Source organism: Caretta caretta, chromosome 1 (genome assembly GCF_965140235.1).
Source record: "Caretta caretta isolate rCarCar2 chromosome 1, rCarCar1.hap1, whole genome shotgun sequence".
NCBI classification, from domain to species: Eukaryota; Metazoa; Chordata; order Testudines; family Cheloniidae; genus Caretta; species Caretta caretta.
In genome coordinates this window covers 152,085,795-152,105,744 of record NC_134206.1, presented here as the reverse complement: position 1 = coordinate 152,105,744, position 19,950 = coordinate 152,085,795, and the positions used below count along the sequence as shown (strand labels likewise).

Genomic DNA, 19,950 nt, shown 5'->3' with positions numbered 1-19,950 from the left:
CTCAAACTGTGTCTGCATATTTATGTGCAAAGGGGAAGGTAGTCTTTGGTTATGCAAACTTCCTTTGTGACTGCTTGACTTTCACTCTCCGTACCTGCAGCCCCTTGGGTTTTATTGTTGTTGAACATGGCAGAACACACGGTTTTTGGAAAATTCAGGACTGGGAGTATGTTGGGGTTACCTATCAAGTAGTAACCCAGACTGGTGGAAGCCAGAGTGGTGCTGTGGGGCTGTAGATAGGCTGCTGGAGTCAGAGCTGCTGAACTCTGTCCGTCTAGCACACCGGCACTCAGGATGTGACCTGCATGCTTGTAGGCTGGTTGTGAACATCCCAAGTTGGAAGCTCCTACAGCAAAGCATGTGAAGCACCCAAGGTTACAGGGCAAGTGGTGATACAACACCTTACTTTTCTGGATTGCAACCACGAACGCTGTCACGCTTGCATCTTAATGCAACCAAATGCAAGATCATACCTCTGGGTACAAAGAACAGAGGCTATACTTGTAGGTGTCGGGGATTGTATCCTCAAAAGCAGTGACTCTGAAAAAGATTTAGGAGTCATGGTGGATAACTAATTGAATAAGAGCTCCCAGTGAAAAGTGGAGACTAAAAGGGCTAATGTGATTCTTGGATGTATAGGCAACAATATCAAGTAGGAGTCAGGAGATAGTATCACCTTAGCATTCAGCATTGGTGAAACACTTACTGTGTCCATTCCATTTCTGGACCAGTGTCCACACTTTTAAAAGGATGTTGAAAAATTGGGTAAGGTTCAGAAAGGTGCAACAAGTTAAGAAGCTAAATCTATTTAGTTTATCAAAGAGATGGTGTCAAGGTTCCTTCCCCACTCTGAACTCTAGGGTACAGATGTGGGGACCTGCATGAAAGACCCCCTAAGCTTATTCTTACCAGCTTAGGTTAAAAGCTGCCAGCACCAAAGTGTTACACAAAGAACAGGGAAAGAGCCCACTTGGAAACGTCTTTTCCCCCCAAATCCCCCCAAGCCCTACACTCCCTTTCCTGGGGAAGGCTTGATTAAAAATCCTCACCAATTTGCATAGGTGAACACAGACCCTTGGATCTTAAGAACAATGAAAAAGCATTCAGATTCCTAGAAGAAGAATTTTAATAGAAGAAAAAGTAAAAGAATCACCTCTGCAAAATCAGGATGGTAAATACCTTACAGGGTAATCAGATTCAAAACATAGAGAGTCCCTCTAGGCAAAACCTTAAGTTACAAAAAGACACAAAAACAGGAATATAGATTCCATTCAACACAACTTATTTTATCAGCCATTTAAACAAAACAGAATCTGACGCATATCTAACTAGATTGCTTACTAACTCTTTTTACAGGAGTTCTGACCTGCGTTCCTGCTCTGGTCCCAGCAAAAGCATCACACAGACAGACAGACCCTTTGTGTCCCCCCCCCCATCTTTGAAAGTATCTTGTCTCCTCATTGGTCATTTTGGTCAGGTGCCAGTGAGGTTATCTTAGCTTCTTAACCCTTTACAGGTAAAAGGACTTTGCCTCTGACCAGGAGGGATTTTATAGCACTGTATGCAGAAAGGTGGTTACCCTTCCCTTTATATTTATGACAGATGGTTAAGAGATGAGTTGATCACAGTATATTAATAGCTACATGGAGAGAAGAGATTTGGTACTAGAGGGCTCTTTAACCTAGCAGATAAAGGCAAAATAAGGTCTAGTGGCTGAAATTTGGCACGCATTTTTAACAGCAAAGATAATTAACCATTGGAAAAACTTATCAAGTGATATGATGGATTCTCCATCACTTGAAGTCTTTAAATCAAGATTGGTGTGTTTCTAAAATATATGCTCTAGTTCAATCCAAAGTTATTGGGCTTGACCTAGTAATTACTGGGTGACATTCTGTGACCTGTGTTATGCAAGAGGTCGGATTAGGGGATTATTATGGCCCCTTTTAAAAAAACCTATGACTTGAGACTTAATAGGAAGGCTGGGAAGTGGGATGTAATCTGGAGATATTACATATATGTATAAGGTATGGAACTGAAAATAATTAGGCCGTTGGTGGTCCTAGGGAGAGATGGAATTGGTTTAAACAGGTTGTTGTATCTGTAAGGATATGACAAGAGCCCAGGTGTTTGAGTTTGAGAGGGAAGCAGTTACTCACAGATGTATAAAGTATTGTTAGTATATGAAGTACAAAGTGAGTGCATGTAAAATTAAAGCTGAAAAATACATCTGAAAACTTTGTTTACATCATATTTGTTCACTCAATATTTTAAATTAATTTATTACCTAACAACTTTTCTGTAAATATTCACAGATAAGGTGATGAAACCATTCAACTGTTTTAAGTACTGGAAAGTAAAAAGCACACATTGCCTTTGAGCATAGTTCATAAATGTGATCACACTCATGCATGTGAATGCTAAGAAATCCAAATCATTAGTAACACTGCCTCACACGCTATCAAATGATTGGTTTCATTAGGGAGTTGTGCCTAAAAGCCATGGCCCAATATTACCCTCCCATTTCTGTAGTTTTGGACTGAGAAGTAACAAGTTGCATAAGTGGAGAAATAAACTCTTTTTGCTAATGCATTTGTTCTGTCATCATTAATTAAGATGAGTAAATGAACAAAGAGACTTCTTGAAATGTGATTTGAAAAGTGTACATTATCCATTTAATAAGGAGTCTGGATCAATATCTTGCCTAAAAAGCTGTGGTTCCTCAGGTATCATTTCTTAAAAAGATCATTGATATGTAGAAACTATTATTACATTTTTCATTGACTGTTATAATACATGTTTAATGCACACAATTACATTTTAATAAATTATCATTAGTGGTGCCTTCAGGCACAATAATCATATTTTACATTTACCTTTACTTCTTGCAATATTTATCTTACTGTTGTAGAGAGGTGGAATTAAGATGTCAAGTGTAGAACAGAATTTTGAACCACACCGCTGCCTGCATCCAGGGTGGATGGTATTTGAATCCTAGGTTTTGGTTTGAATCTGTCTCTACTATGGTGGTTTTATTTATTTTTCACCCTTGTGTAACTTGATGAACCAAAATGTAAGATAGTGATATAGATTAAATAGAACTAAACTACAAATTTTGATTATGCTTCCTTAGTGTTTTTGTTAACTTCATATATATTCTAGGTCCATCCACCATAGACTTTGGTGAAGTTTGTGTGCACTCTTCATCTACGAGAAAAATGCATATCATCAATAATCTGCCTGTGCACATCTGGATACAAGTAGAAATTGAAAGTGAAGCTCTACAGCAGACTAGTCCATTGTCCCATGTGTTGCCACCTCTTTCGAAGACTTGCATTCCAGTAGTATTTCAGACTAATACCTTGGGGAAATTTCAGAAGTAAGGCTATTTATTTGCCTCTTGATTTAGGTATTAACCTAGGTGGCAAAGGAAATATACACATTTTTCACATAGATAGTTTAAACTAAATATTATTATAACGGAAGTGCTGATGTTTTGCATGTTATGATTTGTCGATAAGTAAACACAAAGCCTAATTTTACACTTAAATCTTTTGCCACTGTAATTATGTTAATTAGGGATGAGATTTTTTTTTACTGGAAAAAGTGTAGACACAGTTATACTGGCAAAAAAGTGCTTTTGCCATTATAGCTTATTTCATTTGGGAATGTTGCCAGTATAAGCTGTCTACACTAGGAGGGATTGCTGATATAGCTGTACTGAAAACCTTTTCTAGGGTAGGCGATATCACAAAATGAAACTCTAACAATACCCATACAGTTGCTGAGGAGGTTGAGTCAAATATACATGTGCACGTACAGAAGGAAGATAGAAACACAGGCCATCCTTTGAGGCAGTGTTGTTGTAGGTGAGCAGTTTTGGGGTAAAAGATTTCCAATGTTAAAAACCCAGGGCAAAGGTAGGAACAGTGAATAGTGGGTGAAATACTGGCTCCATTGACTTCGGTGGATCCAGATTTTTCCTCGGTGTGTTTTGTTGAGCTGTGAGATTCCAAGAGAGTCAGAGATACAGAGGTTCAAGACAAATGCTGCTTGGTGAAAAAGCAGTGATGCTTTAGCTGAGGTTTCTGCAAGAGGGCACTGTCTGTGTGCAGTTAGTAACCACCTCTGTTTAGGGAAACAGAAAGTCTTGTGTACATTTTGTAAATTAACCAATTACAGTAGAATCTTAGAGTACGAACACCAGAATTACAAACTGACCAGTCAACCACATACCTCAATTGGAACTGGAAGTATGCAGTTAGGCAGCAGCAGAAACACTAAGAAAAGCAAATACAGGACAGTGCTGTGTTAAATGTAAACTACTTAAAAAACAAAGGGAAAGTTTAAAAAAAAAGATTTGACGAGGAAAGGAAACTGTTTCTGTGCTTATTTCATTTAAATTAAGGTGGTTAAAAGCAGTGTTTTTCTTCTGCATAGTAAAGTTTCAAACTGTATTAAGTCCGGGTTCAGTTGTAAACTTTTGAAAGAACAACCGTAACGTTTTGTTCAGAGCTATGAACAACCTCCATTTCCGTGGTGTTTGTCACTCTGAGGTTCTACTGTACCCTAAGAAAATAATCTGAGTCTGGGTCACAGGTTTCTTCTCTAACACGAAGTTGACCTGCAAGGCCCTAGTATCTGATAACACTCAGCAAAGAAGTGACCATATATTTGACCATTAAATTGTAATGAATCAAAGCTATAGAAGCGCATTTTTGTTAATGTTATGGTCCCTAGTATACTCTAAAGAGGAAAACAATTACAAGTAGCAAATTTTTATAATCCTTTTAACTGAGTATGCCTAACGTGTACAATATTTTCATTGGGTATTTTGCTCCTAATGACTATATTTAATGTAACTATATTGCTGAATATTTTACTATATATAAAATTTATTGGCTCATATGTTTTCTATATTACAGATCTTTCACTTACACAATAAACAACAAACATACTGGGCATGTGCTGGTAGTTGCAAAAGCAGTCTCCGTTGCCCTTGAGCTGTCTGCAAGGGAGCTGATTCTAAATCCAACTCCTGGTTTCCTTGCGGAAACAAGCTTTAGAGCAACAGTCAGATTATGCAATCGCAGAAACTATCTTGCTGAATTCAACTGGAAACCTATAGTCACAGATAAAGGAATAGCATTTTCTATACGGCCAGCCAAAGGTATAGTATGTTTTTAAAGCTGTTTTAAGCAACATGCAAACAATAAAATGTGGTGTGTCTGCATTTATCTTAAAGATGGCTAACATCAAATGTAAAGGTTTATTTGACACAGTAAAATGTTATGTTTAAGGTTTGAATTAATACTACTGGAAGTCAGAACTATGATCAGACCACAAAGACCATAAAAGCAAGTAAAATGCTGAATTTTGATGCCCAGACTAATTTGCTTGTATAAGCTCTGGAAGTGCACCACAGCCCCATCCTGCTGTTTCTGTGCCACAGTAAACTGCTCTTCACAGCAGCTCTGCTCTGAGCTCAAGAGTTTAAGCTGCTGACCGCAAGAGTGGAATGAGGCAACTATTTAATAGTACACAGCAGTACTATGCAACCATTTAGGATAGGAAGTGATAAAGAAAATCATGTATATCAAAACTGCTAAGGAATTTAGGTAGACAGAATATAATACCACAAAATTTAAAATCTGGCCAAAACATGAAGGTTAGCCAACTCTTACTTTTGCATAAAGTGCCATTGAATCAATAATTATTACATGTGTTTAGGACCTTAATTTTACATCTAATCTGAAAGATGAAATCTCCAATAGCAGAGTCCTCTTTAAAACGGTATTGGAGTTCAGTAATGAAAGGACCCATTTTACACTGAGGTGCAGACATTCAGATCCACTGACGCCCAGTTAGGCACCTAACTAACTCCAATTGATTTCCCAATCAAATCAAGGAGAGTTAGGTGTGCTAAATACCTTTGGCCTCCAACCAAATTAGCTGGTTTAGGATAACTGTTTTAAACACTGCTTAGCTCGACAGGGAACTTGGAATGCCTCAGCATCTGGGAAGTAAGGCAAAGAGATTTTTTTTTTTTTAATTTAAGGTGTGAATGAGTTCTGAGAGTGTTGAAATGTTGTTGTCTTTTTAATTAATACTCAGTTATTATCCACCAATCCAGGTTTGCCTGTACTTGCACTCATTTTTGTATTATTTAAGACTGAGTTAGTACATGAATGTGATTCACATGCTCAAAGACTGATAAATTGTGGATACATTCTGTTGAAGTATATTGATAAACTGGGTTATGCAGTTGTTATAAGAATTTTGAAGCAAGGTTTAATTTAAACTAAGTATATTGCTCGGCACCTTTGTAAATCAGGCCAGACATTTCTAGTAATGTGAACTGGTCACATAAAGTAAACTTCAAAAATTTTCCAAAATTGTGAATATTTACATATTTATACACATTTATCTAGGTATTGTAGAAGCATACAAAGACCTGGAGTGTGAAGTGGTTTGGCATCCAGGTTTCTGCTCTCCAGAAACAGGAGAATTCAATCTGTGTGTACATCAGGGAAACACACTTAAGCTAAAATGCCTTGCAAAGGTAATATTTAACCCAAATGGTTTTGTACATTTTTGGTTTTTAATCAACATTTTCTTGATTTAAATTTTATTTTAACCTCACATGTTCTATATCTTATACATTGATCAAAATAGTAGAAATTCTGTGACTCATTCTTCCACAGCACAGACCAGGGTTCCTGCTCCTCCCTGGTTCTGAAACCTAATCACATTTCCAATTTTCTCGAAACCTAGTTCTGGGAAAGGAAAGGAAATGTCTATTGTAGCTAAATACATCAGATCGTGTATCTGGGAGGTTTACAGAACTGCTAGTAATCCTTGCTGAATTAGAACTGGCGGCTGCTCCAGAAGGACAGTCTCTGCTTCCTGGGTCAATAAAGGGTCTATGAAAATTGTAATTCAGATGAAATCTGCGCTGCTGAGTGAATTTTTAGAGGTGGTTTGATGCTGCCTTCACCAGTAGAGCTCTTAGATTCATGCTCAAATGAGGAATTCTTTCTTTAAGAATGATGGCCAATAAGACACATCCTCCTATTACATTTCCCACAGGCTCCCTTTTTCTTAGTCAGCTTGGAATGTCTTATTCCTGCCACTGTTTGGGTGGATGAATTGGTACAGCTTGTTATAACATGGTCTGTGCTGTGGCATACTGAGGCCTAGAAAAACAATTCTTATCCCACTCAGCTGCTGATTTCTTCTAAGGGTATGTCTACACAGCAACTGATACCCGCAGTTGCCTGTGCCAGCCAACTCGGGCTTGCAGAGTTCAGGCTGCGGGGGTGTTTCATTGCTGTGTAGGTGTCTGGGCTCAGGCTGGAGCCCGGGCTCCAGGACCCTGCGAGGTGAGAGAGTCCTAGAGCTCAGGCTCCAGCCCGGGTCCGGAAGTCTACACAGCAATGAAATAGCTCAATAGTCTGAACCCTGCAAGTCTGAGTCAGCTGGCACAGGCCAGCTGTGGGTTTTTCCTTGCTGTGTAGACATACTCTAAGATGCTTCGTCAGTATAGCACAGACACCCACCACTTCAGACTTTCCAGATGAGGCAGTACCATAGGTTTACAGATTTCTGTCAGATCAGAGATCAACCTACAGAAACAGAGGTGTGGTGGAGGGTATCCAGGACTGTGATTAGATCGTGTCATCTTGCCTGTCAAACAAAGTGAGGAGAGGAAATGCATGAGCTGTGCTGTTTTTGATCAAGACACCATAAACAATTTAGTGGGTAAGTGGGGTCATAATTTATTTTTGTTCACATAATTATCTGTGCACTACATTAAAAAATCGCTCAAAATATCAGCTTTTGCAAAAACTTCATACCTGAATTTGATAGCCATGCGAAACTTAAACTGAAGTACAGTAATATAGCAAAAGTATTAATTTTCAAAGGGAAATAAAACACATTTTATTATTTTGATAGAGGTTTACTTTTTTATCTAGGTGGTTTGGCAAAAAGTAGATAAATGTTAGTTCCCCTTTACATTCTACTTCACTGTTTAATTTATGCATCTCCACGACTGTCTGGCTTATTGTGAAATCAAAAGAAAATTTTAAGCTATGTTGAATTATTTATTTACATTCAGTGACATGTTATGTTTGCTTTCTTTCTTTCTTCCTTCCTTCCTTTCATTGTTGTTAGCTTGGACCCACCAGTATTCAGTTTATGGAACACAGGATACCTTTCAATCATGCTCCTCTAGGATTAACTACTTGCAAGACAGCCATTCTTCAAAACACAGGACAAAATCATGCATACTACCAGGTGAACTGAATTATGTTGCTGTACAGTTTTTTTTCTTGTTTTGGACAGCTTTTCATATCTTATTAGAGTTTGTGTTCTCAGTTCTTAGACATGTTCTCTGTGGTATACTAATTGATTTTTTTCCCCCTTTAGGTAGTTTTAATGTTTATTGAACAAAATATAGTTACCCTCTTTAGAATCCTACACTCTTTATGGGTTCATGGGACTACTTGACCTAGTTTCTCTTCCTTTAATAGTAATGTCTGTATTAGCCGAGGCCCTCCTGACCACATTTGAGTGTAGGATAATATGCTTGTTATTGCAACACTGTGTTTATTAAAAATAAGGAAACTTCTTAGGCTTACATGGCCTCTGAGAAGTTAAGCAGAAATCACTGGATAGATAAACTTCCCCTTGCAGGAGTCTTGTCCACATTTTCTGCTGTGAATAACTTGCAGATAATTTTCACTCAGCTTGTATCTGTCATTGGAGAAGATGCTGTATTGGATCTTTTTGGAGTTGTGTGAAATCATAATTTTCTAATGTTCAGGAGTGCTTGTAAGGAAAAAATCAAGGTCCAAATTTTCAAAGTTGGCTTGCAAAAGTTAGCTGCACAATAAGATCTGGTACATGTTCCGCACCTCTGAAAATCAGATCATTTATTTAGGTGCCTACGTATGGATTTAGTGCCTAACTGAAAATTTTGTCCTAAACTTTTAGTCCTAGATTAATGTCACAGAGTATGATGGTTACAGTAATTAAACTGTAAACTCTTCTGGACAGAAAATGTCTTTCCTAAATTCTGTAAAAATGTACATTTACAGCACTATCAATGTTTTATAACTACTATTTGTATTTGAAGGTTCTTGATTTGAACCCCTTGCCTGGCATGACTATCACTCCTTCTGAGGGGGTAGTACCTGTTGGAGGCCATGCTGATCTCAAAATCTACTTCACCCCCAATGCAGTAATGAAATTTGATACCAGAGTGGAGGTATTAAAAAAAAAAATCTGAAAATTTGAGTAATATCTTGTTAAAAGTATGTGTGTATGTGCATGCCAATCTATTAATCTTGCTATCCATTGATCCAGTCCAACATAATGTATTTTTTTCCTAAAAATGTTGATGGTTGGTACTGTGGTTTTTCAAAATGAATATCTGTATATTTTTCTTAAAGCAATTTTTAAACATTATCTTATTATTTTGTGGTCAAAAAAGTATACTGTACTTGAGGTGATGAGTTTGTTATGAATACATATGGATGTGAAGAGTGTTCCTTTTTGAAAGTTTTGTTGGAATAGAATCAAATTCTAGAACCAAATAGAACCAAATCAAATCAAAGACAAACCATCCACCCTATAAGTGGGTCTTTTGAAAGGATTCAAAATAATGACAATTAGAGGAAAGACTTAAAAGCTTCTAATCTGATTGATTTAGTCTAAGGGCATGGGTGTAAGATTGCCTTTGAGCATGAATTTATTTATCATCAATTTGTCTTTCCAAAGGGGTGTTTCAAGTTATTGTGTGCCAAGTCATTTTATCTGAAAAACTATCAGAATTTATAGTTTAGCAAAACAAGAAATGGTAGGCCAAATCTTAATAATTGCCTCTCTTAATCCCAATTCTAGGATGTGAATTCCACTCTTTTAATAACATGGGGTTCTCTGCCTTCTGTACAGCAGGGATCAGCAAACTTTGGCATGCGGCCTGCCAGGGTAAGCCCGCTGGTGGGCTGGGCCAGTTTGTTTACCTGCTGCGTCCGCAGGTTCGGCTGATTGCAGCTCCAACTGGCCGTGGTTCGCCGCTCCAGGCCAATGGGGGCTGCGGGAAGCGGCGCAGGCCAAGGGACATGCTGGCCGCTGCTTTCCACAGCCCCCATTGGCCTGGAGCAGCAAACTGCGACCAGTGGGAGCTGCAATCGGCTGAACCTGCGGACACAACACATAAACAAACCAGCCCGGCCCGCCAGGGGCTTACTCTGGCGGGCTGCATGCCAAAGTTTGCTGATCCCTGCTGTACAGGATGCTGTGATTAAAGACAAGCAAAATAATCCGTTATTAATTATAATTATGTTGTTAAAGAAAAAGAACAAAATGAAACAAATAACCATTGTTTATGGTTTGTTAGTTACAATCTCTTCTGTATTTCTCTTTGTTGAGAGCTTTTAACAGAGATTACATTTTTGATAGCGGATCTACTCTTGGCGGGTACCTCACTACAAAAATTAAACTAAAACAGGAGTCACTGGTATCATAGATAACTAAAACAGTTTATAGGTGGGCAGAAGAATTTAACTGAAGGTTTGTTCTTTCATGGATAACCCAAACAGTTTATAAATGAGGAAAAAAAGAGTAATATTAAGTCCTATGAAACCAAAGAGTTTATATCAGTTACATCATTTATACATTTTACATTTATATCAGTTACAAAAGAAGCTATTCAAGGAGTTGTCTTGAGATAGGCAATTAATGAGTACCAAGAATCTTAAATCTGAATTAAATCCCACTATTTCTCTCTCTTTATCCAGGTGAGTTTGTTTCCTTTCCAGGTATACACAGTCCACCATCTTATGTTTAACAAGATCTGATTATACAAGTAGTAGGTCATATTAATACAATCTATTAGTATCTTAAGTTGCAATAGTATTTCAATATTTCATAAAATCATTACAAGAACAATTTAAATATCATTCCTTGGCAGTGCTTTGGCAAGTTTCATGTCGCCCACAATGCTGACGAAACCATGCTGAACTGGAAGGTTTCTTCTTCTTGATGCTGTTTCATGTTCCTTTCTGTTCTCTGAATGTTACTGTTGTTAGTTGTTTGTTTGTGTAGATGAACAGGATGAGCAGTGGTGAGTGCTGCAAAGCTAGAGGATGGGAGAAAATTTTGAACTGAGCAACCAGCAGCACAGTGTCTATAGTCTTTCCTTCCACAACCTTACTGGAGGAGGAAGGATTCATAATATCAACTGTTGTGGGCCTTTCATTGGCTCAGCAACTTAATGGGATTACCTTGTTAGCAGTTTCAGCTCTACATATGCAATGTGCTACTACATAGGCAGTATAGGGTTGTAATTTTTCCTCAACTTGATGGTTATACTGCCTTTATCTTTGTGGCAGGAAATTCTCAGAACTTGAAAGTTAGGCCTGGTCTATTCTACTCAGTTCGGTCGCTGTAAGGCAGCTCACGTTGACCTAATTGTCAGTGCATGTACTATAGCCTTGTCACGCCAATATAAGTGCTCTGCTACTCTGACATAATAACTCCTCCTCCACGAGAGGTATAGGGCTTATGTCAGTGTAATCAGGGTGACCGTGTCTGTGTAGACACTGCTTTCCTTACATCAGTTGTTGGGTATCTTGTCAATTTCATGTCTGGAGCCGTGAAATTGACAAGAAAGCCAGGAAGCTAGAGCTGATCTGCCCCCTGCTTCCCACTCCCAGCTGGGCTGGTGCCCGGAGGCTCCCCAGGCAGGGAGCTAAGAAGCCCAGGTGGCTGCTCCCAGCTGGGAGCAGGGATCCGAGAGCCCAGGGGGTGGGGGCAGCTGGCTTTCTGGCAGAGAACGCCATGGATCTGAGAGCCCCGGCTCTCAGCCCCCTACAGTGCCTCTGTTCAGTTGGTGGAAGCGCTCCTGGTGAGGTCACGTACCACCAACTGTAGGAGGGTAGTATGGACATCAGCCCCTGCAGTAATTACTGCAGTATCTGTAAGTCGAATAGACATGCCCTTAGAGTTTTAATTCTTTTTATTTAGTCCATTTTCTGATATTTTCCTTCAGTGCTGTCCAGGTTTCATAGGAGATGAAATTTTGTTTTAAATGAATCTCAAAAGATTTATATTTTATATAGTCTTTCAGCTCTCAAAGTAGTCTTTTTAACCTTAATTCTTAAAGACAGTGACTTTAAATTTAAATAGCCATCCGAGAAGGCACTATCTCTTCTTAGCAGGCTTTGGAGAGGTACCTCATGTCTTTCTGAGTTTAGTAAATAAATTGCTTAAGCATAGCCAGATAACTAATTTTCTTATCAATATTTTTTACTTGGGTTACATTCTATTAGTAACTAGATATAACATCAAATGACCTTGCTATATTTGTACATAAAATATTGCCTATTCTTATTACAGTGACATTAGGAAGTTATTATGAGGCTTTCATTTAGATGCAAATTAACATCACAAAATAAACGTATTGATGCATTTAAGGAACTAAGGGGTTTCACCTTTAAGCAGCAACATGAATTTAGAAATTAGAAAGGCTTTGTACAAATCATTTCACAACCATAAATGTTCTCCTTTACATCTGAGGAATGAAGACTTTAGATTACCTCTAAAAGCAAATATTTTTAGTATTTCTGTAATTCTTTCTGAGGGTTTTAAAACTTAGGCGTTGTCCTTGAAAAGGGAAGGAGGAAAGACTCACTTTCTTGGCTTTTGAGAACACAATGCATCTCAAAATATTCTGATAAAATATGTTGCTTGGGATAAAATTAATCTCTGTGCCACATTCTGCTTCATACTAGAGGGAGGTGCTTTGCACTTTAATCAAACAATCTTGCTGATATTCTGGCCATTTTGACCCGATGGTTCTTAGGTTTAAGATCTGCCATTTGCAGTACATTTACAACTTGCACTTAAAAGTTTCCATTATATATTTTATATAAAAGCATAATAACCAATACTTAATCTAAATCTTTAAAAACAATGCATACAGCATGTTAGTCTAGAAAGTTAAAATGGAGATAAACATTATAAAAGTTGCATTTCAAAGTCTGTGTAAACACACATAGAGGTTTATTAACTCAGGGGTTATCTTCCTTTGACATTTTGGAAGCCTGTCACTATTTGAATGAACTTTTCATAGGAATCTCTGTAGCACTAACATTTCATATAATTAAATAATCAACTGAAAACGTAAACTTATGTTATTTCTCTAATAATTGTTTTTTTAAAAAAATTGTTAGTATTTCTTAAATTCAGTAAAGGCACAGGCAAGTTTGTATTGAACCAACATCATAAGAATAAACTACGATAATTTTATTAATCAGTTTTGCATCAATATTGAGGTCTACCACTTACAGTGGTCACTTGGTTTGATTACAGTTATTTTTAATGGTTTAGGTGAATAAACACTTTGTAATAAAGAGACTTATAAAGGGTGTATTGTAGGATAGAAACTTTCAGTCAGTAAATTAGTTTGCTCCATTTCATTTAGTGCAAAAAAATAGCCACTTGGGCTACGCCTGTGGCCTGGAAATACTACTTTATATTTCAAGGCTCTGTTCTCCGAGCACAATGTACAAGTAAGTCACACAGAAAACCGTGGAAGTTATTTGTATTCTGTGGTGGGAGAATGGAGCACTAGCCTCAGTTCTTAGATCTACTCTCACGTTCTCTAGAGTGACAGGGCTTAGACTACTGAAAAGTGTTTAGATTATTTGACTCCTGTTTGTATGCATCGCAAGGAAACTGAGTTCTGAGAGTGCTTTGTTATAAAGGTTGATTTGAGATTAGGGATGCAACAAATACCTGATCTGGATTTGATTTGTACATGAGTCTGATAAGTTTCCTGGATTCATCTTGCATCAAGAAAAAAGGGGCAGATTTCAGATAATTTTGAATAGATGCTGTCATATGCCGAGACCTGGCCACATCTTCTGATCCCACTGCTGTTTTCTCCACTTGCTGTTGTTCCCTTACACCATACTATCTAAACCCAACACCCACCCACTCCCTTCCACTTCCGCTACTTCTTGGAAACCTGAGGCAGTTGCAGTACTTCTCCTGACCTAGCTGTAATACCTGTTTCTTTCCATTGTGCCTTGTCTCAAGAAACGTACCTGCCAGTTTCTTCTCACACTGAACAGATTTCCTCCACCCAGCTCCCGCCTGCCATTGAAAACAACTGTGTACTCCCTTCCATATTGCTCTCTCTCCTGGCTGCAAAGAGCTGCTCTTTTCTTCAATTTAGTTCCCTCCTTCGGTAGTGGCTATCATTGTCTTGCTTGCTATCCAGCAGAGCTGCTACTTTTACCCAGTGACTCCATAACCCACTGGAAATGTTGCATGTGTACATTATAGAAACCAATACAGCACTTTTAGACTTCATAATAATATTTTCATATCAAAATAACTTTAGAATGTGGGAAGTTCTTTTCATGGGAACCTATGCAGTAGAATTCCATGGCTGTGTCTTTCTATTGTCTATTATTTAAAGCTGTCTTTTTTTTTTAATTGTCATTTACTATAGAGTACATAATGTAATGGAACAGTTGTGATGGCAAAGTAATGTAGTAATTACAATGTTCACAGTTTTACTTTTCTTTCAACTAGGTAGCAGTCCGCCATGGAAAAGTATTGGAATTTAGGATTGGTGGATCTGTAGAGGCCCCTGAAATAGGCATTAATGTAGTAAGTATAAGCTATCTTTTATTATACTAATTATTAGTTCTAGGTAAGATTTGTAGTGTTTAGTTTTATTTGATTATTACTTTTGTTGTCAGGTGTCAGAATTTTCCTTCCTTAGTTATTCACATTTTTTCAGGGACTGAGGAGAATGTGAAGAGAGATTTAAAAATTAAATATACCTGTGGTAGTCAGGGATTTAACTGTCTGAACACACAGTTTGTAAAGGTTACAATGATGAAGGAAGGAAAAGAGGAGAAATAGAATGAAATTAATTAATTGAAAAATGGTACTCAATTTGAAAAACTTCACTAGTGGTACAATCAAAGGGATTATAGCAGTGGTTCCTAAGATGTGGTCTTTGGCACCCACGAAAGACCTAGGGCCAGTAAGGGAGCTGGATAGGCAGTTGATGAACTGAGACTTCCATAAGTTATCCTATATTAACTGGATCTCTGAACTGCAGTATTTTTAAAGTACTCTCCAGGTATATAGATGACCTTATAACACTCTTACATTGTTTTTTCTTAAACTTAACAGGAATCCTTCAACTTCCATGGTGTTTATGCTGGTTCCACCCAAGGCATTCCCTTTTTGCTTCAAAACAAAGGAGTAGCACGTGCAAGGGTGCAGTTTGATTTATCCAAATATAAAGACTTTACACTGAACTTCAAAGACCAGTCAGGTACTTTCTTTTGTTATTTCAGAATTGTAATTAACAGAAAAATATGATATCAGTAAAAGAAATCCAACCTGCAGTTCTTCTCATATAAAAATCTTAATGATTCACTGTTGTATAGAAAGTTTAAAGGCATAGTATAAAGTAGTTGCTATTTCTTAGCCTTTAATATAAATTAAGATATTATACTATTCCTGTGAAATGACATTAGTTTTACCTTGCCTGGACTACTTTTTATATACAAAACAAGACTCTGTTCCACAGAAATAATACAAATGTATTGGAGATAATGCTGGAGAAGTGCCAAAAATCTAAGTTATAAGCCAAGTTTATTTTTTTAACAAGCATAAAATAAGGTTATGTTATAGTCCTGTTCTTGATTCCCTCTTAATGTGAAGGTGGATTTCCAGCATTATGCTAACTTTTCAACCTTATACCTTCCAGTTGAGGTTTTTCCTCACAAAATGAACAATTAATGGTCTGAGTTTCTACGTGGCTTAAATTAAAGACCTTAGAAATATCACACAACTGTTTTTTAAATACTAATTCCTACAGTAGTAATGTCATGCAAGAGACTGTGTTTTACTTTTAGTGGATGTCTGTTGTACCTGTCTTGGCTATGAGATGACTGGCAAGACTGCAGTTGTGCATTGTCTTTGCTTATGCTAGTTAGGGCTGAGCAACTTCTGTTGTTAGTGGCAGGGGAATTTCCGCTCAAGACAGCCACAGGATGGCTGTTCACATGGATGTTTACAAAGCATTAATGTTTGGGTTTGGCTTGTAGGGAGAAATCCAGCTTTGTTGTTTGAGTTCTGCAAAATCTATTTCTGAAGCAAGGGAGTCCGTACTCATTTTTCTTCTAGATTTTTTTATTTTCTCTTTTGGATGCCTTTTATTTAAGTTTGCCAGATTTTGGAAGTTTTAGCTTTTGATGATGTGTCTTTCGGTGTGCTTCCAAAAACTTAAGGTGGTATCTTATCCCTACTATATAGGTGGGTTTAGGAGGGAATATTCAAGTTACTTGTCAGTTTCTGACCCTGTTGTTGGTATGTTCTCTGTTGTGTACTGTCATGGCTCATTTTCTTTTGAGACATAGTGTTGCCCCTGAGTGCTAGTCAAGTTTCGGGTCCTGGGGATATTCCAGCTGGGACTAGAAATTGACTATTTTCTGTTATTTTCTTTGATGGGTTCTTGTTGATTTCTAAAGAATGTACAAAGACCTGCTTCTCTGAATGCAGGATGAATAAAAAAACAGTGGATAGCATCTTTGTTTACGGCTCCAAGCCTCTTTAGCCGCCATCGGACCCAGAAGAATCTTCCTCTAGGATCACACAGTGCTTATAGGTTGATGATTGGCTTTCGTTCTGTCACCAGTCTGTGTCTGTGTCTTGTCTGCCTCTCTTCTCCAGCTAGACTTTTTCCACTCACCTGATCAGAACAATGCCCAGAACAATACATTCCACCCACATATTGCTAGTTTCTGAGCAGACTCCATTATGCCTTATTTTAGATGTGGCCCCCTAAACTGTCTCTTACAACTCTCTTAAAGGAAGGGCACACTGACACATAATTTTCAGTGAAGTTTTAACTCAACCATTAACAAGGTTTAACCCAGCTCATAACACTGTCTAGAGGTAACTCACTGTCTCAGAGTGAGAATCCTGGCAGATGGTACCTATGAAAGAAGGGAGAAATTACCTGAATTCTGCTTCTGGAAGATTTCATCACAGTGCAGTCTCACTCAGTCACCCACCCTTCACAGGCCCAGAGTTGCAGAGTTCTGTTCTTGAGGTGGCATACTCTCATGAGTTCTCTTTTTGAAAAGTTACGTTGAAACCTGGGCTATTTAAGGCTTTAAAAGGGTCATCTTAACCCAAAACAGATAGTTTTCATAGAACTATTATTGGAATAATGCACAGAATGGAGCCAAAGAAAAACATGTAAATTGAATCTTGTAGGTTTTTTATGAAGGTGGTAATATAATATACTATCTCAGGTTAAAAGTTGGCATACAAATAGATTAGCAGTTTCTTGAAAAGGAAGGGTTTGTCAGTGTTAGTAGTCCTGCAACTGTTTTGAGTTGGACCTTTGGGAAAACATTGATTAATTGTCTGTCCCTTCTGGACATGTTGGGGGAGAAGCACAGGGCTTTTCAGGACATCTTGTCACCAACAATGTAAACATGACTTTTGACCTTTGTGGTGACTTTTCTGTGCATCCAGGCCACAAATGGAGCATTGGGAAAGCAGAAAACCCTTTCTAAGAACATCAAAGATGTCATGTCACTGCTGTGAGGACTACTGGGTCTCCTATAATGCCAGGTTTAGCATTCCTTCTACCCCTTTCGTAGTGTGTAATTTAACTCTGCTCTACTTTCTTTTCATTCTCCTATCTTTCTATCTTCTGTCTAATCGGTTCAAAACTTTGCCCTTTTTGGGGGATTGATTTAACTTCATTGTATTATTGCTATAAAGAGCATGGCAGGCTAAGGGAGAGTAAGCAAGTTTATTCCAGCATGAAGAAGAACCAGTGGGAGGAGATGACAGCATGCAAGTCAGATCCCAGATGTTTCCTCAGATGGGGGAAAAGTACACCAGGATTCAGAGACTAATGCAACCTGTTTGTGACCAATTTGTTTATGTATTTTATCCACAGAATGTGAATGAAGTAACAGAAAGACAGCAGTTTTGTTCCTATCTATCTTTTCTCCTTCCCTCTTTATTGTGTGTTGTGTTTGTCTAGATAGTAGGATTATTCTTTAAAAAATGATTATTACAAAAGAGCCAAAATCTGTTTGATTGGTTTCCCTTCATTTTCTTCAAAGAAAGACATTTAGCATGAGCACGAAACGTTTGCACAAGATATTTTTTTCCTTTAAAAGACTCTTCTGTGAATACAAGAAAAGAATTTCCTCCCCCCAAACGAATGCTCACTTAAGTTTTGGTTTTCAAATATTTCAATCATTTGTATTTTGTTTCTTTTACATTTGGGCGTTGCGGAAATGTTAAATAGGATTTCTACTGGGTGGTTGCTGTGGTGAGGTAAGTCAGGCTATGTTTTCACTAGAAACGCTGCAGTGGCACAGATGTAGCATTACAGCTGAGCCACTGTAGTGTTTCAGGGTATGTCTACACTGCAGTGTAAGCCTGGGTTAGTAGGGCTTGAGTCATCTGACCCATGTTAGAAAACCCCGGTCTTGGATTTCTACATAGGATTTAAATACAATATTAAGACTTTTTCTTCCCCCCTTTCCTCTGCTCAAACCTAGGGCTTTGTGTACAGACCCAAGTCAAAGTAACGATATTCCAGAGTCCTTAATGTCCCCCCAGATTTTGGCCACTCTAGCTCTAGGACTGTGGTACACTGTGGGAAAACTTTACTGCCCACCCTGCATGTTGCAGGAAGTTTGAATAGCTCACCAATCCTATTGCAAACCCAGGAGGCTCTCAGATGGTGTGCTTGCATATCGGTGATCAGAAGAGAATGGGTTAATGGGAACCTAAGTTCCCTATAAGCTGCTTGGCCAAGCAGCAGCCTATTTAGAGTTGTGCAGGCACTCGGGGAACTTTCCTGGCCGTGGCAGCCAGGGAAGGGTCGGCCTGAACGCAGCCCTGGCTGGACCTGCCGCGGTGGCTGGGGGAGGGGCAGCCCCAATGTAGCCCCAGCCCAACTCCGGCCTGGACCTGCCGCGGCTGGGGGAGTGCTGCCTATCCCGTGGCCTCAGCCCCGAGGCGCTGCAGTGGGGAGAGGCACCTCTCCCCCCCACAACCCCAGCCCAGGTGTTGCTGCAGGCACAGAGAGAGTCCTCTCTCCCTACTGTAGCCCCAGAGCACCCTCCTGCACCCCAGACCCCGCATCCCTGGCCCCACCTCAGTGCCCTCACTGCCTGCCCCCAATTCTCTGCCCCAGCCCTGAGCCCCTCATCCCTGGCCCCACTATCACCTCCATATTGGTGCACATAACAAAATACATTCCGCACATGTGTGGAAAAATTAGAGGGAATCCCTGATGATGACCTGAGCTGTGGAGCCCTGCCTGGATACAAAAATGTGGATCCACATCCAGAAGAATCAACTTGTATCTGACCCACAATCCGCACTTTCTTTTATCTGTATCCTCACCAAGCCTGCAGCAACATGCTATCTCACAGTGCCTTTCAGGAGGGGTGTGTGTGTGTGTGTGTGTGCATGTGTAGTATATAACAAAGTTAAATTGTTTAATAAATGTGCACACTGTTGTTGTTTTAAACATCAATCTTATTATTACAACAGGCGTCAGAACAAATAGCCTTTTATATTAAAAATAATATAATAAATGTCTCACGCCAATAATGCTCAAAATCACAAACTGAACTATAAAATAAAAAAGTCTGCTGCCTATTTAGCTTGTGATTTATAAAGTGACCACGCTCAGAGCTCAGAGATTCCAGTTTTTGCACCAACCACCAGCTCTTTGACTTAAGGTTAGTGTCCCCCTGTAGTGGCTCATGTGTTGAGGAAATTAGCAGTGTGTTTCCATCCAGATTCCTGCCTTTATCACTTGGGGTTTGCAGTCTTCTCCCAACAGCTGGGATGTCAGGCTGAGGAGGG

The 19,950-nt window shown here is 38.8% G+C and overlaps 1 protein-coding gene across 2 annotated transcripts in view; it reads left to right on the top strand.

Annotated features, from left to right (window-relative positions):
• Positions 1-19,950, top strand: part of CFAP47 (cilia and flagella associated protein 47) — a 651,611-nt gene that overhangs the window by 48,388 nt on the left and 583,273 nt on the right. For both annotated transcript variants that reach the window (XM_048863833.2, XM_075132125.1), the window contains 7 exons: positions 3,163-3,379; positions 4,926-5,170; positions 6,432-6,562; positions 8,176-8,298; positions 9,140-9,271; positions 14,611-14,688; positions 15,223-15,367. In XM_048863833.2, coding sequence (XP_048719790.2) covers positions 3,163-3,379; positions 4,926-5,170; positions 6,432-6,562; positions 8,176-8,298; positions 9,140-9,271; positions 14,611-14,688; positions 15,223-15,367 — 1,071 coding nt within the window. The remainder of the gene's footprint in view (positions 1-3,162; positions 3,380-4,925; positions 5,171-6,431; positions 6,563-8,175; positions 8,299-9,139; positions 9,272-14,610; positions 14,689-15,222; positions 15,368-19,950) is intronic.